Consider the following 25,048-nt stretch of genomic DNA (forward strand, 5'->3'; position numbering starts at 1 on the left):
GAGGGTCACGGGGCGGCGGGGAGGGACCGGGACGTGGCGGAGCTGGGGTCAGGAACGGGGGCGAAGCGGCACTCTGGAGACCAGCGGGCGCTGGGGCAGTGGCCGCGGCCACGGTGGGGAGGAGCTCGGAAGGAAGGAGGGGCCGAGCAACCGAAGGAAGCACTGTCTAGCCCTGGGGGGCAGGGGCCCCGCGGTGGCCTCGGGGCGGAGAGGTTTGGGCCGCCCTGCAGCCTCCGCGCGGGGCGGGGCGGGTCACATTGCCCGCAGCCCAGGGCGCCTGGCGAGCTCCGCGCGTCCGGGCAGGAGCGGAGGGCGCCGCGGCACCATGGGGTCCGGGGACTTCGAGCTGATTTTTGACCGCGTGGGACACTTCGGCAGGTGGGGATTTTGGGAGGAAGGTGTAGAGGAGGGGAGCGAGAGCCACGTAGGTGGAGGCGCCGGTAGGGTCTGTTCTTTCCCTGCGGTGGAGTGTTCGCTTGCGCTCGGGATCCTAAAACATCGCCACCTCCCCTTTCCCAGGAAGTCGGGACACAGGCGTCCAGATTCCTGGCCCCGGGCAGGGCTTGTCTGTCCTGACTCGGGCGGCGGGACCTCCCCACAGCTAGAACAGAGGCGCCGGGGCCCGCTTCGGCAGTGGTGGGTGCGGAGCCCGCCGGGAGCGCCTGCTACCCGCCAGGTGGGACCTGGGGTGCGCGCTCCGCGGGGTGGGGGGCCAGTGGCGGAGGCTCCCGGAGTAGAGACGCGGCTGTTCCTGGCGGCCCCTTTCTCAAAGCCGCCAAACCGTCTCCTCTTTCACTTCCCCACACACGGGCTGCCTCTCTCAGGGCCTGGCAGGTATTACCCCGGGAACAACCGCGAGTCAAAGTTTGCTGCCTTTTAACAGAAAACTGCTATGTCCCAGAAGCGCTGTGCCCACGCTTAAACCCAGAGCTTTAATTCATTTAATGCCCCCGAGGACCTTGCAAAGGAGATACAAGAATCCTTATGTTCATGATTGGCAAACTAAGGCTGGTAGAGCCAAGGACCCCCAGCTCCCACGTGATGGAGCTTTAACCCACCTCCATTACCTTTGAAACCTGGAACCTTCTTTCTGTTTGTTAAATTGTTTTAAATTTTTAAAAATTAATTTTATTTTCCCTTTTGTTCTCTTCAGGAGAACAGCTCCTGTCTCTGACCCTAAGTGCTTTGGGAGCAGAGGCAGCTGGCTGAGGGGCCTGACAGCTCGGGACCCCAGATGTGGAGCTGAGGCTGAGTCCTGACCTGCCATTCCCCTTGATGACTCTGGGTCTACTCTGAGCCTGTTTTCTACCCGTAAATCAGGATCCGTAGTCCTTCTTGTGGGGCTGCTTTTCCAAGGGGGAAGTACAGGAAAGTCACTTACGAATCTCGGCATCTACAGATGAGGAAGCACTAGAGAAGGTGGAAGACAAGCAGGAGGCCCTGCTCTCCCCGCTTCCTCCTGGTGCCAGCGTTATTGAAGGCTGGCTTGTGCCTGGCTCTCCCAGAAGGCTTTTTGTACAAGTTACTGCCTTTCCTCCTCACCCTGGCTCTAGGAGGTTGTTAGTCTCACCCTCGTTTTACAGATGAGAAAATGGAGGCCTGTGCCTGAGTCACAGACCTCAGAGCAGGATTGGACTCCAGCTCCACTGAGCTCGGCAGCCCAGGCTCTCAGCCGTGTCGTGGTCTTCTACCCGCAGGGTCCCAGTCCCCAGGCTCTTGCCAGGCCCTTTTGTGCATTTTCTCATTTTATCCTTCTGGAAGCAAACTAGCATGTGGAGTAAAAGATCAGTAAAAGCTCTGGGGGTGGATGTCTGGGTTCCAATCCTTTATCACCCTGAGCGTTTGACTTACCACTTCCCCATCTGTAAAATGGGAGTAACAGTAGGACTGCACGTGTTTATTTGAAGGGCTCTATGTGCAGCCTCTCATTTCATCCTCACAAAAACCCCACAAGGTGGAAGGAACGAATACCGTTCTTTGGGTGTTGTAGGGGTTTACCCATGTGTTGGTGTTTGTCTGAGGTGCTGTAACAAAGAGATCCATCAGTCACATGTTCTTCTCCCTCCAATAACTGTCCTGGGCAGCTTGCAGGTTCTGTTCCACAGGTTCCCCCCGGGACTCAGTTGGGTGGGGCAGCTCTGCCCTCTGTGGTGTGGGGTTCCCTTCCTCCATCTGGTGCAGCTGCTGCCACTGTCCTCCTCCCCACGGTCAAACTGATCTCATCGTGTTGGAAGAAGGGGACAATGGATTTGGGAGACAACACTTAGTTGGCCATAATGATATATACTAATGTCTTGTTATTCAGTAAGTTCTCAATCAATCACGGCTATTATTGTTACCTGAGTCCCTATATTGGTGGGAAGGATCAACTAGTGGGAGCAGCAGGAGGGGAAGGGGGTAACGAGCTGATGTTTACCACAGAAGGTACCGTTTGACTGTAAATGTACCCCATTTTCCTCTGATATTTGCTCTAAAGGGTCTCTTATGCATAGAAAGGGCGGCTGTTTGCTATTTAGTCTTCTCTTAAGGAAACCTAGTGAAAGCATTAAGTAGGGAAATCTGATTGTCTCTCATTTCTAGAGTAAGTGCTACCCTAATTACCTTCAAGAGAGGAAGGCAGGATACACCCTGAGGAGAATTTAAAAGCCATTCCAGGGCTTGTCCTGAAACCATATTGAAGTTCCATAAGCATCACAGCTTAAGCTCTGTGTGAAAGGGAGTTGAGTTGTCTGGGGATGAGGAGAGAGATGGTTTAAAATTCCAGAATTGGCGTGTAGGGGAGCCTGGGATTCACACACCTCTAGGCATTTAGGTAGTTGTTTGTTTGTTTAACTTAAGAAGCTTTTTTTTTTTTGTTTTTTAGCCCCTCTTTTCGACTTAACCTTATGAACAAATAATAACCGATACTTATGTGCACCTACTATTGTCACAACATTTTACAGGTATTTCCTCATTTTGTTGCCCCAACAGCCCATTTTTCAGATGAGAAAACTGCCGCATGGAAAGGTTAAGCATCTCCCCCAAGGCCACAAGGGGTAAGGGCAGAACCAAGATTGAAACCTTGCCTGCCTGCCGCCTGGCTCCGTCTCTTAAGCATGGTGGAATACCACCATGTAATGCTTCTTTATGCACAATCATACAAATCTAGGCTGAGAGCAGTTTTCTTCACCCTTCACCCAAATCAGAAGGGTCCATTTCCTGTGGGTTCCGGTTTTCTTTGCTTTTCCTTGCCTTCGGTTTTCTGCCTATTATGTCTGTGTGATTCTTTTTCCATTAGTGGGTCTCTTCAGCTGTGGACATAGTGGTGTGTTCTATCTTATAGTCTCTTGTCCCTGAGGGCCCCTGGGTTGGGTCCGTGGGTGACACTGCTGAGGTAGAACAAATCTCTGTAAGGGAGAGAGTGCTATGTAAGAGTACCAAAGGCCAAAGAAAGTAAGATTTTGTTTGTGCAAGAAGTTGTCCTTGCAGTAGGGAATGACATGCCTTAAACAGCACTTGCCTGGGCATCAGCGACCCACTGTCACAGCAGACGGGCACTCCCAGGAGGCCATGGAGCATGCACAGGCCAGGACAGAGCCTGCCTGAGGCTCCACGACCACATCCTTGCCACCAGGGCTGCAGGGACTTGTGGCCTGGAGGGTGGAGGGGTCAAGCACCAGCCTCTGTCAAGCTGTAATCTTATGTGGTCTTAGCTCCTTGGGATGTTTGAACCACAGAAACTCAGGCCTGTCTTCTTGGCCTGCTGTTCCTGCTCAGCTGCTCTGCATGGAATGGATCTGGGCTGCTCATTTTTCTTCTAGCAGGGGTACATTTTCTGGAAAGACAGAGCTCATGCCCACTGACAACATGGACTTACACACCAGAGTGCCAAGCTCTTCTCTTGGTTGCTCTCCACATCCCACAGAAACTCTGAAAATAATAATTTGTGTATTTCTGTCTCTTTCTGTTGCAGAGGAAAGCCACATAGTTGCTGCTGCCTGTTGTTTTGTGTTTTTTTTCCTTCTCTGCACCAGCTACCAAGGCCAGTGCCAGATGCAGAGTTCCACTCTGGAACTGCAGCCAACACAACCAGCTTACGGTGTCCTGATAGTCACAGTGCTCTAGCTTGATGCTATCTTTCTGACTATTTAGCTACATGAGGTTCCCTGAGAAGTGGGTTGTGGTGGCCACATACCAGCTCAACAGTCATCCCTGTGGACATGCGAGCTCACGAAGTTGATAACTTCACAGCACCACACCTGTGACTTTGCCCACCATTGCCACTTGCAATAGTCTCCAAAGTGGGGTGTGTTTACCCGTATGGTTGGCAGAGATGACCTTTTGAGATGCCAGAAAAAAACACCCATTTTCATATAAGTGTATGTATGTAAGTAAATATGTACACATATAAATTTATGTTTTTAACATACATATCAATTCAGTATTGTATGATTGTGTGTTTGTGTATATGCTCATTTTATGTTTGCTCACACACACACACACACACACACACACACACACACACACGTTCAATTTTTTAGTGATGGGGAACACAGTCCAAATGTTGTGGGTACACTGACCTGTTGAATTCCTCTTACCAGAGCCATTCATTCTTTGCCCAAGAGATCCTATGACATTCTTTGTACATGGCACTACTCACTACATGGGCTAGATGCCATGGGGGATACTGAAGTGCCTGAGCCATGGTTTATACCCTTATGAGACTTAAATTCTACCTTTAGAGGAACTTCTTTGGTTTGTTTGGTAAAGAAAGCAAAAACATTCACCTCCTGTGTTTTAAAAATCAACACAAATGACAGAACTGTACTTCAGTTACATATTGTAGTCATTGAAGAAAAAGAAAGAAGTGGGGAGAGAAAATGAGGAGATAAATTAGAATGGAGAAGGAGGAAGAAAATGGAAAAGGTAGAACTGAGAGAGGCAGGCAGTGAAGGGGTAAAGGGGCTGAAAGTAGGAGTGAGTGTGGAGGGTAGGAGCAGTGGAGAGAGAAGGGGACAGAAGGAATGGTCTAGACCAGCAGTTCTCAAAATGGGATCTGCAGAGCTTTAGGGTTCTCCAAGACCCTTTCAAGGGGTCTGCAAGGTCAAAACCATTTTCACAGAAATGCTAAGGCATTAGATCTGCCTTTTTCGTTCTCATTCTCTCATGAAAGCACAGTGGAGTTTTTCAGAGGCTATAAGGCATCAGATTGAATGTAGAAGCAGATCTGAGAAACCAACTGCCTTCTGTATTAAATGCAAAACAATGCCACTCCTCTCACTACATTTTTGCTTGTTTTGGAAACTATTGTTTTACGCTATTTAATGTTAATGTAATGATTTTATTATTGCTATTTTTAATGGCTCAATACATATTTTAAATTCATGCTGTTTAATTTCTATTATGTAAATATGGATAGATATAACCCACATAAAGAAAAACGCTTTGGGGTCCTCAGTAACTTTTAAGAGTGTAAAGGATCCCTGAGACCAGAACGTTTGATAACTGCTGAGCTAAATAGCAGACAGAAGGGTGTTGAGCAAGAGAACGACAAAGCTCCTTCCAGTGAGGGGGAAACATCAGGATCGGGGGTGGGTGGGGGTGGGTGAGTGTGGAAAGTAGGAAGGGTGATGAAGATCACATTCGTCAACAGGACAGTTTTGCCTGCGTTTGATCTGACAAGATCCATTTTCTACTTCCTGTTATAATGATTTTATAGTAATATTCTTCTTTGCCTGAAATGATTCTGTTTTCAATCTAAATAATCAAGCCACCTGCCCACAGGAGCTGTTTTGACTTTTAATTCCAGGGTGTGGGTTTTGGGGGACATTCCACATTTAGGCACCCCACCCTGTTGTCCTATGAGTATAAGTGTCCTTGTGAGAAAATTTTTGTTTCATAAAATATATCACTGTAGGTTTGAGTTTGTTAATTTGGAGACCCTTCCTGTATGTTTTTAATTTTATGTTGACTTTATTTCCGTATAATTTTAGATTTACCAAAAAGTCCCAAAGATAGTAGAGAGAGTTCCCATATACCCCTCACCCAGTTTCCTTAGTGTTAACACATTATGTTACCATGGTACATTTGTCAAAGTGAAGAACTCAACCTTGGTCCATTTTATTAACTAATAAGGAATAATAAGGATCAGCTTTATGTTGACTACTCCATGTATACAAACTTCTGTAATCATTCCTGTATCTACTCATTGGTATGTGTATTAAGCCTAAACATGACGGCATCCCTACATATCTGCTTATGTTCTTTTTCAGCCTATAGACCAGGTATAATAACTAGCTTTTTCTCTCTTTTTGCAGATTCCAGATATTCCTCTATTTTGTATGTGCCTTCCAGAACATCTCTTGCGGCATCCACTATTTGGCTTCTGTGTTCATGACTGTCACCCCCAGATATGTCTGCAAACCCCCAGGCAATGTGAGCTTGGTTCTGTTCCAGCAGCACTTCAGTGGGAAGTTGGAGGACACCTGGGCCCTGTTTTCCCCAGGCCAGGAAGGTCACATTGCACTGCAGCTGCAGGATGGCTGTGTCTGGGAGCTCCTTGGGTGTCACATGTTCCGGAGGGAGGATGCAGTTTATTTGGAGTACAACTACAACGGCAGTAAGCGTGAGTTTCCATGCTTGGGTGGCTATGTCTATGACCGGAGCAAGTGGGAAAACACTGTGGTGACCGAGTGGGATCTGGTCTGTCACCGAGAATGGCTTGCAAAGCTGATCCAGCCTGTGTTTATGCTTGGAGTCCTGCTGGGAGCGGTGATTTTTGGCTACCTCTCTGACAGGTAAAATGAAATGAGTAGGATTGGTGCATAGATCTGGGGGCCATTTTCTTTTCTAATTTTCTGAGGATAGGGAATTATGTCCAAGACTGCAGTCATTTTCTTACCTCCTCTCTAGTTACCTCCCTCCTTGCTGGTCTCTTATTTAGGGAGGCAAAATAACACAGTGGAGGGGGAATGGGCAATGAAGCCAGGCTAGGCTGCCTGTGTTCAAATCCTGGCTCTACCACTTATTACCTGTGGAGCTGGGCAAATTACCTAACTATCTGTATTTCAGTATCTCGTTTGTAAGCAGTGGTGAAAATAATAGCACTCATTCCAAAAGGTTGTTGCAAAATTAATACAGAAAAGAGCACCCTGCCCATATAACTATTTAATTGTTATCAACTGTTACTTTGAATATTTTTCTTTAAAAAGCCTTGCTTTTTAAGAGGAATGGTCTGGTCCTAAGCAGTAGTATTTATGAAATTATGGGTTTGATATACTAGGTGTATATTTCAAAAATATACATTAAAATGAACACAGAAGTCTTAAAGCAAGATTCACCTGTTTATGTTCATGGGCTACACTTTAAAAACCTTTACTTGAAGAAATAAATTTACTTGATTTACACAGTTGTGAATTTTAGAGGCATGTGCAGGACACTGGGGATCTAAAAACAGTAGGGAAGGTCAGGAATCACTGCCCTTGGGATGTGCCAGTCTAGTGGGGCCAACAGACATGCCCAGCGAAAAAGTGTAGCGTGTTTTGTTTTCTCGGGCTGTACAAGAAGTGAAAGCAACTTCTGGTGTAGAAGAAGCAAGAAGTATGGCCGCCTAAGAAAGGAGTGCCCAGGTCTTTCGCCAGGGATTTTTGGGGAACCCCCCCACACACACACAAACACACACAGCTATATCTTCTCCAGGAAGTGGCATTTGGGTAACAAAATTGGAGCAGAAGTAGACTCTAGTTGTTTGGTGGCTGAAGTTTTGTTTTAATGTTTAAGAATCTTCTGGGGAGGTGTGGAAGTTAGGCTGTCAGTGGAGAGAGGGACAAAATATGATTGGGGGGAGCAAGATAAAAACTCTTAGGTATTGTTATGAATCACTTATATTGGAACTCAGTGACTGTAAGATGGGCAGAAAATGCCTAAAAAGTTGGCAGAGAGGCTCCTTCCACTTCTAACTTTGAAGGCTTAGTTCATTAAGTGGCCTAAAAGATTACTTGTAACTTGTTAGGTCCAAAAGGAGGCAAGAAGTTAAAATCAGACTAAAGGAAGAATATCCATAGGCTGAAGCTAAGGCCACAAGTGTGAGCGGGAGAATAAGCAGAGCTTGGGAAGGGTGCTGGGTGATATAGTAAATAACCCCCATCCCCATACACACACACACAGTAAGGATCTCCAAAGGCTTAAATTAAAGGAGTGCCCTGAGATTGGAAAAAGATGCTTGCAGAAGCCAGAGAGCCAAGGCTGAGTATCACACCACTCTAATCTGCTCTCAAGGGGAGAAAGAAGGGAATTCACTTTATTCTTCTCATGGTTGTAAAATATGTGTTTGCTTCCTTCCCTCAGTTATATTTGGTCACTTTAATGAACACTGTTATTGTTTTACTTCCATCATGTTTCCTTTTTAAAATCTTCTTTTTGCTTTTCTACCTTAAAAAGCAACATGTGGTCACTGTAATCAATTCAAACAATTCAGAAATGTGTACTTTAAAAAATATTGTACTCACCCCCAAACGTAGTCCCACTTCTTAGAGACGGCCGCTGTGAGGGTTTCACTGTAACCCTCCATATTTAAAGAAAAGTAAGTAAATCAAGTTTTGTTTGACCTTGCTTTGCTTAATTGTGTTTTCCTGGGTGGTGGGGAGGCAGCACCTGTTCTCCTTGCTAAGTTTTCTGTTCCTAATTGATCAAGCCCTCTGCGTACTGCTACCTAGTGGCAGGAAACCAACACTCTGGAAAACAACAGGGTATGACTGCGATCATTTCATCGGTTTAAAATCATTTTAATGTTCTGTTTCCATGCATCCTTATGTTCTGGTAGAGAACATGAAAAGCTCTAGGGTAGGGGTTGCTGAGGGACCGTCTAAAGGAGATTAGGTATTAAATATTTGAATATTTGGCTTTAAAAGGTAAAGAGGCAAAAACAGGGGGATCAGGTGGTGAGAAAGCTTCTGGCTGGGAAAAGACAGTCGTGAGGTTTATGCCAACTGCAATCCTTTTCCTTTTGTTTCTGCCTGAAGATGTAGAGCAAGAGTAAGTTAGGCTGAGAGGGATCCAGGGCCCAGAGATGGAAGTGTGGCACCTCAGGAGACAACTCATGCTTACCAGGGCGAGTTTGGAAGGAGGACGTTCTCACTTGCTGGAAAGAATGCTCAAAGTAGAAGGGAAGCCATTGGCAAATGAGGTCCTGGAGCCATGGACAGGCCTTAGAGAATGTAATTTAAAGTCAGCCCTTGTGGTGTTAATTTTCATTAAGCCTGAGGAAAAGTAAGGTTGTAGAAAGTAGGAATCTGTTACTTAAGGCTCACTTTTCTCTCCTTAAACTGCCCAATTAAACCTAGCTATTTGGATTTTTTAAAACTCTTTTCTGAGTTATATAGTTTATTTAAATATTAAATTAATGTTGTTAATAGTTATTAGCTCTATTCAGTAAATCCATCCATTCATTTTGTAAAGTGTAACCAGGCAGGAGTGAGCTAAATTTTTTTTTTTAATCAATTATGTATTTGGAGAGTTTGGTTGTTTGAGCTATGAGCACATTGCCAATCAGTTATCATATAATAATTATAGGCAGAGTGCTAAGAATAAAAAAAATTAAAAGCTTTCTGACACCCATTGATCACTTAATATTGGTTGAATAAATGAATTATTGGCTTCTAAACTCAAAATGATAAATTAACAGTTATGTAGGGGATAGAGGCAGATACATTACGTATTGAAAACTGTTGTACCAGAACAGTATGCTAGAAATTTTTATAATATTTACTTCTCAAAGTAGAGCTTTATTCTTAACCTTTAAAAAACACTATTTTAGAATGTTATATGTTATATTAAGAGAAACCCAAATGGCTTTTCATAGGTGCTATGTATTACCATTTTCATTTAGCAGGCTATTGCATAAATTATCACTTGGGGTTTTTTCTGCTGAAATGTGTTGAATGCTTGAAATTGAAACTAAAAATATTTGCAACTACACTATGTTGCATGACAAAAGCAGGGTATAAATAATGCTTTTAAATAGAGATCAGAATACAGATATGGTAACAGAAATAAAACTTCATTCCTTCAATTCTAAGCTTGGTATGGTTAAATGAACATTTATTGAATGTCCAGTTACACGAGGGATTTATGTTTCTAAGAGTCCCTGAAAAGTCGTAACCACAAGCCAGCACTCATTTGGATGTGTAGCTACTGTTAACATCACTTGGGAGTTCCAAAAAAAATCTCAGGCAAAGAAATCAGTTTCATATGGTCCCGGATTGGCCGTGCCTTTCCGACCCTGGAAGAAGGAAATGATCATCCTCTCTGGAGGATCTTGGCGAGATGTTGGTGAGGATATGGAGTAACAGGAACTCTCGTCCAGCTGAGTGGGAATTAAATTGGGAAAACTTTGAAGACTGGTGTGATGTTATGTAGAGAAGCTGGTGATGTGCTCGCCCTCAGTGCTGTAGGGTATCTACCCTAGAGAAGCTCTTGCAAATGTCCACATGGTACATGCATAAAAATGTTTCTACAGCAGCTTTGTCCTGCAAACAACCCACATGTCCTTCCACAATGCAGTGGACACACGTACCTTGCAGTGTATTCTTGCAGAGGGATACGTGGCAATGAAAATGAATGAACCACGGTTACATGAAACAACACAGCTGAATCTCCAAAACATAATGCTGAGTGAGAGAAGCAAGTCATAAAATAAAACATACAGTATTATTCTATTATAGAAAGTTTAAATACTAGCAACGCTAACCTATATTGCTTAGGGTTGCTTATAAAAGTGGTAAAATGGAATGAAAGCAAAATTAGGATTATTATCAAAATTAGGATTATGGTTCCTGCTAGAAGGGGGTGAGGAGTTTGTAATCAGAAAGGGAGGTCTGAGAAGCTGTTGGGAGGCTGGCAATGATTAATTTCTTACCTTGGGTTGTGATTTCATCAGTGTTTTTTATTTTTTTTTTTATGGTCTAACCTGTACATAAATATTTGCATGCATTCTTATGTATGTATAATGCAGTGTTATAAAAAAGAAAAGAAATAAGACCTGATCCCTATCCTTGAGAAGCTAACAGTCCAGTGGAGGTACAGATTTTAAATAGGTAGTTTTGTGAAATTGAATAATAAATAATAATAACTTGAAAATAAACTGAATAATAAATGCTATTAAGATAATAATAACTCACATTTGTGGACAACTGACTATGTGCTAGGCACTATTCTAGATGCCCTGTATGCGCTATCTCATTTAGTCCCTTAACGGAGTCTGTGTGGTGGACACTATTGGCCCCATTTTACAGATGGGAAATGGAAGCACGGACGGTTCACTTAGAAAGTAAGGGATCGAGCTGGGATTTGAACCCAGGCCTGTATACCTAACTACCACATCACACTTATTTTCTATGAGATCCTATGGGACGGTCACAGAAGGCTTCATATTTGACCTGGGATTTGAAAGCTCAGTGCAAGTTGTCAGTTGGAGAAGGGCTTTCCAAGAGGAGGGAACTATTTGGTGTCACAAGAGGCCATGGTGTGTTCATATTGTGGGAAGGTCACTGTGGCAGAAGTGGAGGATGGATGAGGGAAACAGCAAGCGACAAAACCACCGCCAGGACCGTCTTATTTCCAGGAAGTGTGGGCACTGTCTGGTGCAACACTAGGAAAACCAGTTGGGAAGCTGTTGGGATGAATGATGTAGGAAATGGTGAAGGCTCAAATGACAGCAGAAGTGGGGATGGGAAGATGGGAATATTTGGGGGAGGCATTTCTAAATTGACAGGAGTTAGTAATCACTACAAGGGAGGGAGGAGAATGGGAGGAGGACTGTATCAAGATTTTAGGAGGCTGGGCAGCAGTTGCCAACCAACTCAGGAAATACTTGGGAGAGAGAGGCTTTAGAAGAGAGGGAAACATATTAGATTTTTTCTAGTGAGCTTGTATTATCCCTGGATTGAGAAAATGTATTCAACATTAACATCAACTGCAACAAATAAAGATGGCAGCTCTGCAGCACATTGGATGAGGCTAGAAGGCGAGTGGGGAGTTAATAACACATACTTAGGAATGACAACTGGGGAAATAAATGAAATCAAAAGGTCAGAGACTTTGCAGAAGGGACTTGAGGAAATCTCAGCAAGTGGGCCGTCAGGGAGGGTATGAGCAGGTTCATGAGAGAGTGGTGTTCTGTAGGTAAAGGAGAACAGGGCCCAGGGGAGTAGGCTTAGTCAATGGGCAGAGAGAATGGGCAGCAGAAGACCCTGAGAGGCAGTTAGGAGGCCCCTGGTGTCTGCAAAGAAACCTTGGAAAAGTTGGTTGCAACCTGGTCGTCATAGCCTGAGCAAATGAGTAGGAGTTGAGGAAATAGATACTCCTTTCTGATAAGTCTATCAGTGAAGGAAATACAAGATGGCTAAAGGAGAGAGAGTCAAGAGAAGGCCAAGGATGTGAACAAGATGAGAGTTCCCTGTTTTCTTGCATTATCTTGTGCTGTATCAAGCAAATTTGTTGGTTGGAATCTCAAAATTATATATATTTTTTGCCTTAAAACCATCTATCAGAGACATTCCACAAAATGGGAGAAAATACTTGCAAATCATGTATATATATATATGATAGCATATATCCAAAATATATAAAGAACTCTTAGAACACAACAATGAAAAACGCAAATAACCCACTTAAAAAATGGCCAAAGTATCTCAATTGACATTTCTCCAAAGAAGGTATATGAATGGCCCATGGTACATGAAAAGATGCTTAACTGCATTAGTCACAAGGGAAATGCAAATCAAAACCACAGTGAAATACCAGTCACACCCACGAGGATGGCTATAATCAAAAAGACAGAAGAAAACAAGGGTTGGTGAGGATGTGGAGAAACACATCGTTGGTTGGAATGTAAAATGGTGTGGCAGCTTTGGAAAACAGTTTGACAGTTCCGCAAAAAGTTGAACATCGAGTTACCATATGGGCCAGCAATTCTACTCCTAGGTATACAACCAAGTGAACTGAAAACATATATTCACCAAAAAACTTGGACAAGAATGTTCATAGCAGCGTTGTTCATAATACCAAAAAAGTGGAAATAACCCAGATGTCCATCAACTGATAAATGAATGGATAAACAAAATGTGGCACATACATACAGTGGAACATTATTCATCCGTAGAAAGGAATGACACTCTGATACATGGTTCAGCATGGATAAACCTTGAAAACATTATGCCAAGTAAAAGAAGCCAGTCACAAAAGCCACATATTATATGATTCCATTTAAATGAAATGTCCAGAATTGGCAAATCCACAGAGACAGCAGGTAGATTAGTGGTTCCCAGTGACTGGAAGGAGGAGGGACGGGAGTGATGGCTACTGGGTATGGGGTTTCTTTGTGGGGTGATGAAAATGTTCTGTGATTAGATAGTAGTAGTTTTTGCACGACCGTGTGAATATAATAAAAAGCACTGAATTGTACACTTTAAAAAGTAGAATTTCATGGCATGTGACAATTTTTAAAATCTGTCAGGAATATAATTTGCTTATTTATTTGTTTGCTTTGTAGACAAGGAAATGCTCTTCTCGATTATGAACATATAGGGCAAGTAAGCAGCCTTATTCTAGCTGTAGAATCTAGAAAGACCCATGACAGGCAGAGCCAGCCATGGCCTGACAGGTCAGGAGCCAAAGTCCACGGGGAGCAGGGGAAAGGACAAATCCCCTCCCCTTCCCTCCAGCCTCAGATTAGGGTTCTGTGGGGATGATCCAGAATGATCAATTGTGTGTGTATGTTAGCCTTTGAAGAGATCCCGTGTTAATTCATGATTTGACCAAAATAATGAATGATAACAATTGACTACATAAACTACTAAAACTACAGGTAACACTCAGCTTTCATGAATTGGAGCGGATGTTTAAACTGTTACAACCATACCTTGCTTCTTGGGCTGTGTGATTCTTATTTTCCAGGATAGGAAGACGGCTCATCTTGTGGTGTACAAGCATTGGCCAGTTGCTGTTTGGAATAGCCGTGGCATTCACTCTTGATTATTACAGCTTCATGGTCACCCGCTTTCTTCTTGCCATGGTGAGTCTTGTTTTTCCCTCTGTAACTCCGCAGTATTTCCGTATTAAATCTTAACTCCGTTCGGTTTATTTATGTAGAATCTAGTGAGAGAGATCAAGGACTAATCTTTGTTCATTCTGCGTCGGAAGTCCTTCTGTGGAATATTAATGCCTGATGCTTAGATGGAACTCATTGAAATGAAAAAGTTACCGGGCAGAAATTTTTTGCTTGGCTCTGTGCCTGGCACATGGCCCACAACACACAGTCACTAGGGCATTGTTTTATTTGTGGCAATTATATAGGACCAGTCAGGCCCTGTAGCCATATAGGTAGGTAAGGTATGTTGTTAGTCATTTGTATCATGCACAGTAAGAATGGAAATGAGAGGGAAGGCATGATTTTGAATACCAGCTTTGTAACAAATTGGCTTGTTAGCTATATGACCTCCAGCTAACATGTTGTCCTCTTTGAGCCTTATTTATGACCTGTAAACTATGGAAAATAATACCTGCTTCATTGGACCATTATCAGGATTCAGAAAGATTGATTAAATGTAAACCTCACAGCGCAGCACTTTGCTCCACGATGGTGACTGTTATTACAGGTGAACCAGAGTGAGATCAAGCTGTTTACATGCTCACTGAGGCTTCCAAACAGGTTTCCAAACTACCCAGCAACGGCAGCAGTGATTCTGTTTGGAGGTCACTAACCAACAACGATTCCATCTTAGAGAAAAGCTTTCAGTGGTGCTGAATGCAGAGCAGGACATGCATAAGAACCCCGTGCACTGGGTGGGTGGGGGTGGGGTCTGAGGGTCCAGAGAGAAGCCAAGGACTTAAATCTCAGAAGAGGTCACTGCACCTCCTCAGGGAGCAAGCAAGTGTGGTCTTCATTTATGGCTAACGAGGGTTTATAGGAACCTGCACAGGTGGCCAAAGATAGGGAGGATGCATAACAAAAATTTAGGGGACTTGAAGGTGTTGAGCCTTAAAAAAAAGCAAATATATGCATATTTGAGTAAGGGAAGAGAATTTAATACAAAAGATAGGAACCAGTGTTCTGTCTCCACTGAGGACACAGAATAAGAGCATTCAGCTCTGTAACTACAGAGTGAGGTTTGATGAGAGCCCTCTGGTGAGGCTGATTTTTTGAAGGAAGGTGTAAGTCCTAAGTGGGTGTGAAGGTTCTCTTTCGAAAGGCTTAAGAGGATAATTCCGAAAATATCTGTTTCAGTCTTGCAAAATACCATGTGTCATTTTCCAGAGCCGAGAAAATTAGGCAGCACCCCCAGGACACATCTACGATATGCCGGCCTTAATTTTCTGTGCCTCTTTCCTTGGATTTTCATGGGGAATGTGTTTCTGATAGAACTCTGAGTATCAGAGATGCAGGCAGATTTGTTAATTTAACACATTTGTTGATTCACTGCCAGAGTGCAGTGCTAAGTAAACCAGACCTGGGCTCTGTTTCAACCACCCTACAGTCCAGTGGGGAAACAAAACTTCAAAGTTAATATAGTAATGACAATGAGGGTGTGACAGTGAGGGGTTCCACTGGGTCTGGAGGATCAGGGGCTTTTTACTTCTGTGTGATGGGTGAGAGAACATTCAAGACAAAGGGAACAGCAAGTGAGAAGGCCCTGAGGTGCTAGGGGCCTGAAAGTCCATATGTCTGGAGAATAGACTGGAGGTGGGATACGTAGATGAGGATGAAGGGAGGGGCTGTGGGTGGATTAGGAAGGGCCTCGTAGGTAGGTAGGGATTCTGCTCTATGCCTTGAGAGCAATGGGAATTCACTGAAGGGTTTTGGACCTGGTCATTCTGGCTGTTGCATGGGGGTGGGGTTACGGTAGAGGTGGGGAATAGTGTCACCAGTGGAGGTGTGAGTAGATGCAAGGGGTATTCAGGAATGATTTAGGCAGCTGGGTGTGGATTGCCTGAACCCATCCACAGAGGTAACAGTAGGAAGCAGGAGTGGATTCAAGAGAAAAAAATAGCATTGAAAAACATAGTGGGGACTGAAGTTCCAGTGTAACTTAATGGGGTAACATGCAATCTTTGGAGGTTTTCAGAATCCTTGTTTTCAATAAAGCAGCAAACTTTTATCAAGAGACTTCTAGATTCTTCAATAGAATGAGAGTTCATTATTTGAGTCCTGCAGTTACTAAGTTGCAGGGGCAAGTAAAAGCCATTGTCACAAATATGCTAATCTGACTGTCAGGCAACGCCCTGCTCACTACTAGTGTTAGTTTCCTCTCACTGCAGAGACATCCTTGTAGGTCACCTTCTTTGTGACCATCTAATGCAAAGTGAATTTGTGAATCTTACAAGAAAGACATAATTATGCAAAATCTTTGAAAGCAATGGCAGAAGAATTCTTGAATCCCGTACAAAGCCTTCGATGAATTAATACCTGGCAGAGATAGACCAGTTAACTTTCAAAGAAATTAGCAACAGCAAAGATGATGACTTGAAGGACCTTTGAAAAATATGATTAGAAGATTAAAGGGTAAAAGAGAGGCCTTTGGGAGAATCAGTGGCACCTAAAAATAATTTTGCAAAATTTAACATTATGGTTTGTGTTGTGTAAGTCAAATGTGAAATAATTTTATAGGAAAAATTCTCATCATTTCACCCCGCACGCCCACCCCAAATTCCAACATTTGATTCATTCTTTGTTTATTCCAAGAATCATTGTGTATTGTTATTACAATCTAAATTTTATTAAATTAAAATAGGCTTATTTTCAGAATAAAATTTTAATTACATCTTTTTTCTTCCCACTTGTTACTATAAAATTTTTGTCCCCATTTTAAGTGGCTTTAACAATAAGGACCTCCTGCAATTTAAAGATAAATTGATATGTACACATACAAGGAACTGAGAAATAAATTCACACTATAATGCAACATTTATGTGAAAAGAAAGAATCTAACATCTATATCATAAATAATCTCTCAAGTTTGCCACTTGGGGTGGGAAGGGTGGGGGATGATGAGAGAACCTATTTTAGGAAGAAAGATGGACAGATCGAATGCCATTTTATATATGTGATATGGATTTCAGAAAACAACTCTTTGCCATTTTCTTTCTGGCCTCTGTATGATTTGCAGGGAGATCAGACCCCTCAGGAGTTATAAATGTGACCTGACATCTGGACCACCCCCTCTGTCTTTCAGGTCGCAAGCGGCTATCTCGTGGTTGTATTTGTCTACGTGACGGAATTCATCGGCATGAAGGCTCGGACGTGGGCCTCCATCCACATGCATTCCTTTTTTGCCATTGGGGTAATGGCGGTGGCTTTGGTGGGCTACTCGGTCAGGACCTGGCGGCTCTATCAGATGGTTCTCTCCACGGTGAACGCCCCCTTTGTCCTGTGCTGTTGGACGCTCCCGGAGACACCTTTCTGGCTTCTCTCCCAGGCACGATATGAAGAAGCACAAAAAGTACTTGATAAGATGGCCAAATGGAATAGAACCAGCTCCTGCAAACTATCTGAACTTTTATCTTTAGACCTAAATGGTCCTGTTGGTAACAACCTCTCCAAAGTAAAGAAGCACAACATATCAGATCTGTTTTATGACTGGAATATTGCATTCAGGACACTTTCCATTTGGCTGATTTGGTTCACAGGGAGTTTGGGATTCTACTTGTTCTCCTTGAATTCTGTTAATTTAGGAGGCAATGAATACTTAAACCTCTTCCTCATGGGTAAGTAGGAAAATATTTTTAAATGTGGCAATGAAGTGGTTTCTAGTGTGTTTATATTGTCTTTTTCTACCTGGAACAATACTGCCAGCCGTATTATAATGGTAACTTTTAGCATTATACTGTAACAACGTAACACATATTATACTGTATACTGTACCTGTAGCACATATATATCTTTTCTTTAAAAAAAAAAAGCAAAAGTTTAGAAGAATTCAGTTTCCTCCTTCTTTCCCTGTCTGCTTCTGCTCCTTGCTTGTTTGTTCCTTCCCCTACTCCCTCACCCCAGAACTCCCTTCCCCAGAGATGACTTTGGCTTTCATTCTTTCAGGTCTCTTTCTATGCGTTTCCACACATTTCAGCACATAAATGTTTCCCATTTTAACATAAAGGAGACCAGGCACTATGTATTGTTCTTTGTAAATTTTTTTCTTTTTCAAATTTAATATGTCTTGGGCTATTCTGGGATATTTCTACCTTCAAATGACCTAAATTTAGAAGTGTTAGTAAGTAAAATAGCATTTACATACATGCAACATATAATTTATGTTGTCATTGTTAGGTTGGAGTCGTTCAGGAATCCACACAACGCAGCAAGTCATGGTTTAAGTAGAGTAAGGTTTATTAGAGGAAGAAAGCATGTGGGAGCCAGCAAAAGGAAAGAAAGAAAATGGCTCCAGCTCTCTATCCGAGAGCAGCATTTTTAAAAGGAAAAACCCATGTTGGGATGGGAGGGTGTTGGGGGGAAGGGTGCCTGCTGAGTGTGTCCTGTGCCTCGATTGGGTAAGTGCCTATCAATTTTTGGGCTGATTGTTTGCTAGGGTTCTGACACATTATTCTTCTTTGAAATGTAGCTGTGTTATCTATCTAGGGAGAGCAGGCCTTTCTGGTTGTTCATCTTACGGGCATATCTGATCTTGCCTTACCTGCCTTTGAGGCACCACTGTGGCTGGAACAGCCTTCATTCTTTAGTTTATGGGGCACCTGTTTTCTGTGAGATAAGCTGCGGGGCCCCTGGGTCAGAAACTCCTTCTATATGTTAGTATCTTCTTCTGGGATCTAACAGTCATGTTTCTTTAATTTTTGTAGCCAGTTAAAATGACTTCAGAGATTGTTGTGGTATCTTGAGACATGACTCCCAGCTTACACCAATTTTCTACTGAACATTACAGAAATATTAGAAATCTTTATTTGTCCATCTAGCCTAGACTTTGTTCCTGGTTATATCTGTGAGGCTGCCTGGGTTCAATGTTATCCTCAGAAAATCTTGCAATTAAGTCTTTTTACATAGAATGGTTTGGGGCTGGTGGCAATTTCAGCTCTGGTTTTCTGCCCCTGGCAGATGGTAAAAACTTCAGGAACTTGAAGAGATACCTTAGGGGTTATGGTGGTGAGGGCAAGGGGGAGGTCTGAGTGATTAGAGGCACCAGGGGTTATGAAATGAAGACAGTCGAGGAATTTCATCCTCATCCCAAAGGGGTTGAGACTCGTTGCACGCACCATTTATCACAGACACAGTCAAACCCCAAATCAAATGTAGGCAGGCACCAGCCTCCTGAACCCCCTACTTGAGTAAAACCAGTGCAGTATTCCATACACTCGGGGCCATTGGGCCGTAGCCCCACAGGGTTCTGTAAGAGGCCCTGAGTCAGAGATGGGGGGATGCTGTGGAAAGGGCCCTTGGCTTCCCCTAAGACCTTGCTTCAGTCCCTAAGCTGTCACTCACTTGGCTCAAGTCATCACATCTTAGTTCTAAAGTGGGGATAATAACCCTGGCCTGCTCTCATGAGACTCTTTGGAGGATCATCTTCTTTGATTCTGAAAGGTGCTTGAAAAACTCTATAAAAAGACTAATAGATATAAATACTCTCGTGGACTGACTGCAACCCTTATGGCAGGGTCTGTGAAAAGGAGGCATTTCCTCTGGAGCTTTTATATTCATTGAAGGGGAAAGAGACCTTCTCTTAAGTAGGGCTCAGGATGTTAATTTTGCAGTTGTCTGAGTCAGTTCTTTTCTGAGCAGCTGTAACCAAGTTTAATTTCTGACGAACTAATAATGTTCACTCATAAAATATGTGATCACCCCTGATGACATGCTCCAGAAACTTCAGGAGACTTACACAGCTGCCTCTCCAGATGCGTGCAACATTCTGTGGTTGAGTGGGTGAGTGTGCATCATCACTCCCAAGAGGCTTCAGTGGGCAGTGGGCAGTGGCCTGAGGTCAGGCAAGCAGGAGAGAGAGAAAGGTTTATAGAACCATGAGCTACCTGGAAGATCTGAGGTGGTAAACAGGGAGTGTTTTCCAAAGGAGATGGTTGGTTTGCTGTGTTACTGAGTGATCTTCTTGCTTGCTCCCTCTTTGGTTCTGGCTGATAGCTATAAAGTTATTATTTTTTTAATCAATATCCATGGTTCATGCTTTGGTTCTATAAGGGAAGGGTTTTTAAATCTGTGGATTTATAGATTTACGGATTTGGCTCTTTACTTTTTGTTGTGCGGGAGTAAAAAGAGATCCCAAACAAAGGCCCTGGCTGCTAGAGGTTTATATTAGATTTTAAAATGTTTCACTTTTAGGTTTAAAATCTATTAAGCAGTTACCATTAGTTTATGTTCCTTACAGATACTGAACTTTAAATTTTAGTTTCTAAGTTCAAAGTCAGGGATCCAAAAATTTCCCCATAGTTCTGCCAAGCATAAGAAACCAAAGATCAGAAATTATCAATGTTGTCAATGCATTTACTTGTTTATTCATTAACAGGGTTGTCCTGCAGGCACTGTGCTGTGTCCTGAGGAGCTTGCAGCCTAGTGGGGATCAGCTGCCTAGACCAGGTGCTAGTGCTAGCAGGATTTTGTGAGCATTAGTTCACTTGGCAGGGAAATGCTCCTTGCTCCTACTTCCCATGAGGGTAAAGTGGTGGGGCTCGCTGCCTCTCAGGCAGTCCTCAGATACTTCTTAGAGGGTCTCTGGAAGCCAGGAGAGGGCTGATTGTCCCTTTGGGTGGTGGGTGAGAAGTTCCCCTTGTGCCGCTGGGTGCCATGCTCATAGAAGCCCCTCTGCTCTTGGACAGGCGCAGTGGAACTTCCCGCCTACATCTTCGTGTGCATTGGGATGGACAAGGTGGGAAGAAGAAATGTTCTGGCCTTCTCCCTTATGTTAAGTGCAGTGATCTGTGCTGTGATTATGGGGATCCCCCAGGTGAGTCATTCATTATTTTACATTTTATTCTCTTTAGGGAATGGCTGGGCCCAGTCATGGCAGTTTGATGGGGGAATTTTGAAGCCTTTAATATAAGTGTGAAGATCAATTCAGACATATGAAAAGAATATACATGATATTCTTACACTATTATTTCTCTATTATAAAAGTAATTCATGTTCATGTAGGAACTTTAAATGAAAAAAAGAGAAATGCTCTTTTAAAAAGCTCATAATCCTGCTTCCTAAACATAGCGTTAAGTTTTTTTAAAACTGAAAAAAATCACTGTGATAACATATGTATATAACATAATGACAGGTGTTTTTCTTTAGTGATTTTTTTTTTTAAATCAAACTTTGCCTAAATATTTAGTAATAGTTATAGTTAGGAAAATAATGTATTATTGCCTTTAAAAAGTTAGCAAAAACAGGCAGGAATGTTCTTTTTCCAAGCAAATAGCCCTGGTAAACATGAATCCATCCATCCATCCATCCATCCATCCATCCAATCGACCAAGATTTCTCCAGCATCTGTTATGTGCCAGGCACTGTTCTAGGTGTTGAGGATACCTAGTAATCAAGTAATCAAGTTTTTGTAAGTGTAATGAAGAAAAGTAAAACAAGATGAGGGATCGAATGACTCTGTATGCGAGTGTGTGTGCACACATGTGCGTGAGCGTATTTTATATAATTTTCTGGAGCTGTTATATAGTTATCAAGCAATTGTATACCAATATTTAGAGCAAAGCATTGTAAGTTTTGCAGATTATTTGGAATTTAATTTAAGCTAATGAATTATTTCTTTTATGGTAACATTTGACTTAATTATCAAGGTTGGTGAACCAAATGTTTTATATAACTGAATTTTCCAGCTGATTTAAATGCAGTTCATGAATACAATAAAATTACTCAGGACAAGGAGGTCTCTTCAGTTCAAAGGAACTTCATCTAAATCTTTTGGTTGCTGTGTTTTTAAGTAGGTTGTAGTTATATTGGTTGCGTTGGTGGCAGCTGCCCTTGAGCTGCTGAAGATTGAGTGGAAACCCAGAGCCTTCAAATTCTAAGGTAGTTAAGCCCCAGCAGTAGTGGGGAAATCAGGCAAGTGGCTGGTGGAGAGTTCTAGAAATCAGCAGCTGACAACCACAAATTTCTCCCCTGTAATAAAATTTCTCCCCAGACGTCAGTGTCAATTCACTGTGAATTATTTTCTTAAATCACATTAACTCATTCAACAAATTATAACTGAATATATATGATAATAATTAAGGTGAGGCTAGCTGCTTTAATAGATGCATCCCAAAATCTCAGTGATTTAACATGATAGACTTTTATTTCTTGTTCATATAAAGGCCAATGTGGTTGTACTTGGTTGGCGGCAGTGGGAATAGTAAAGGGGTCTGGGCCCTGGGAGCCATTTGGGGTCTCAGTACAGCAGTCCTCAACTGCCTTCACCCTGGGCCTCGACACCCACCTGGCAGGTGGAAGAGAGAGAAGATGGAATATAGAAGGTCTTTGTGGATCATGCTTGAAAGTGGAACATGGTAGGGATAGCACAAACTGTGTTGGAGACACTGAAAAGTTTTGCTATTGAGGGATCCAGCAGCCAAAAAACCTACACAAAAATCTATATGAATAGTTCAGTTATTACTTTTAAATTATGTTGTGAAGATAATTTATCAACCAGGGGGTTCTGCAGCAAAAGATAGGACTTATTCTTATGGTTCTTGATTCATTCTGCTGGATCACATTCCAGAAAGAATGGGTCAGTTATTGGTGCAACCAGCCTGTCTGGACATGTCTCATTCCAAAGCAGACTTTCCATCTGGCTTTTATTTCACAATTCAACCCCTCCAAGATTGAGGTGTGTGTGTGTGGGGGTGGTCGTAATAATGCTTTCCTCTAAGTTTCATAAAGATAGAAAGCTTTTGCAGACCATGAATAGAGTTTACAAAATAAATTCAAACAGAAGAAGAATTCTTAATGGTTCTGAAAAACAGGAATCACATCTTTTTAAGTAGTAAATTTAAAGATTTTATATTTTTCTTGGAAAAAATATTACTTTCAATGGTCTATGTTGCCAATTTTTTTTCCCCAGGATTACCATATTTGGGGTGTGGTGGCAGCTATGGCTGGAAAATTTGCCATAGCAGCAGCCTTTGGCCTTATTTACCTTTACACAGCAGAGCTGTATCCAACCATTGTGAGGTAAGGATTATTTGGTTTTCTGTTGTTTTCCTGTCACTTCACTTATGTGTCATTTCGTTATATTTGGACTTTGAGTACAAAATGCTTTCTACCCATAGAAGTTACCTGGAACTCTGAGATATGGGAAAGCTACATGAGGATGCTAATTCTGCCTCTGAGGCTTTGTCTACATCTCAGTGGCAAGGACATTAAAGAAATTACTTTAAAATAACACTCTATTATCCTAAAACCATTTCACTCCCACTGACTCTCCATATGGCTCAAGGCTCGTTTTCTCAGGATGTGTCTCTCATTGTAGATGTCAGTAGTCCTTTACTCCCTGAGAAGATCACCTCATTCAGAAGTTCTCAAAGCTCATCAGAATTCCCAAGGGATTTGATAAAAATCCCAACTCCGGGGCCCCATACTGGACCTGCTGGATCACACTCCAAGGATGAGACTCCGGGCACTGCCCGCCATTTGATCCAAGTCCCACTGAGCTGGAAACCACAGGCGCTTTTAAAAGGCTTGAAAGGCTTTTCAGACAAAATTTTACTTGAAAACCCATTGTGTGGTGAAGCGGACAGAGCTTCTCTGTGGGAGAGCTCTGTTGGGGTATCTGGAACCCCACTTCATGCTCTAGGGAGCCGCAGCAGAAACTCCAGGGCTCCGTAGACACCCCTTGAAACCCACAGTTCTTTTCTCAACCTCTCATTTCCGGATGAGACAATGAGACCGGGGAGGTCGAGGACCCAAGGACCTGGTGCAGGGCACATTCCCGGGTCCTCCGGTATAATGTGAAGGGATCCTCTCTCCAATTCTCCATCTAACTTTTTGGGTCTTGCTTTACAAAATGATCTGGCAATTTTTTAAGTTTAAATAGTCTTTAGGGTCACACTATTGCCACGAGAGGTTTGTGCCCCAGGTTACCCACTGTGAAGGTCTCTAAAAGTTTCCTACTGATAGGCTTCCCTCAAATCCTCCAAGCTGCACTTTTCCTGCCACAAAGTGGTTTTTCAAGTAAAATTTCTTATTTGCTAAGGGAAAAATTACTTTGTTAGTGAGACTGGGTAATTTCTTAGCCCATTAAAGACCCAATCATAATTTCAACAAATATGCAAACAAGCTTTTTCCACAGGAAATTGGTTTTTAAAAAATCTAAAAGGCAAATGGTTTTCTGTAGAATTAAGTCCACATTACACCAGCTCTTAGGTATTTCCTCCTTGTTCCCTTGAACAGGAGGAATGTAGGGCCTTGGACGTCCATTGGTCAAGAGACAGCATAAATCCTTCTCTAGAAGTCAGCCGTGCCCATATCCTGGAGGCCATTATATCAACCTCACAGGGTTGCTTTAAAAGGAAAGGAAAGGAGGCGGGGCAAGATGGCAGACTGGTGAGCTGTAAGTTTTAGTTACTCCTCCAGGAAAGTAGGTAAAAAGCCAGGAACTGCGTGGACTGGACACCATAGAGCAATCTGACTTTGGGCATACTTCATACAACACTCATGAAAATGTCGAACTGCTGAGATCAGCGAAATCTGTAAGTTTTTGCGGCCAGGGGACCCGTGCCCCTCCCTGCCAGGCTCAGTCCCGGGGGAGGAGGGGCTGTCAGCTCCGGGAAGGAGAAGGGAGAACTGCAGTGGTAGCCCTTCTCAGAAACTCATTCTACTGATTCATACTCCAACCATAGATAGACTGAGACCAGACACCAGAGAATCTGAGAGCTGCCAGCCCAGCAGAGAGGAGACAGGCATAGAAAAAAAAAATAACGCGAAAAACTCCAATAAAAGCAGAGGATTTTTGGAGTTCTGGTGAACACAGAAAGGGGAAGGGCGGAGCTCAGGCCTTGAGGCGCATATGCAAATCCCGAAGAAAAGCTGATCTCTCTGCCCTGTGGACCTTTCCTTAATGGCCCTGGTTGCTTTGTCTATTAG

The 25,048-nt window shown here is 43.0% G+C and overlaps 1 protein-coding gene across 1 annotated transcript in view; it reads left to right on the plus strand.

The window, feature by feature from the left end:
- Positions 1-250: 250 nt before the first annotated feature.
- The window catches only part of SLC22A16 (solute carrier family 22 member 16), a 37,599-nt gene continuing 12,801 nt past the window's right edge, over positions 251-25,048 (plus strand). Inside the window, exons 1-6 of the mRNA XM_037843553.1 lie at positions 251-378; positions 6,297-6,776; positions 13,933-14,050; positions 17,208-17,739; positions 20,806-20,933; positions 23,028-23,137. Coding sequence (XP_037699481.1) covers positions 326-378; positions 6,297-6,776; positions 13,933-14,050; positions 17,208-17,739; positions 20,806-20,933; positions 23,028-23,137 — 1,421 coding nt within the window. The 5' untranslated portion in view covers positions 251-325. The remainder of the gene's footprint in view (positions 379-6,296; positions 6,777-13,932; positions 14,051-17,207; positions 17,740-20,805; positions 20,934-23,027; positions 23,138-25,048) is intronic.

Source organism: Choloepus didactylus, chromosome 7 (genome assembly GCF_015220235.1).
Source record: "Choloepus didactylus isolate mChoDid1 chromosome 7, mChoDid1.pri, whole genome shotgun sequence".
NCBI classification, from domain to species: Eukaryota; Metazoa; Chordata; class Mammalia; order Pilosa; family Megalonychidae; genus Choloepus; species Choloepus didactylus.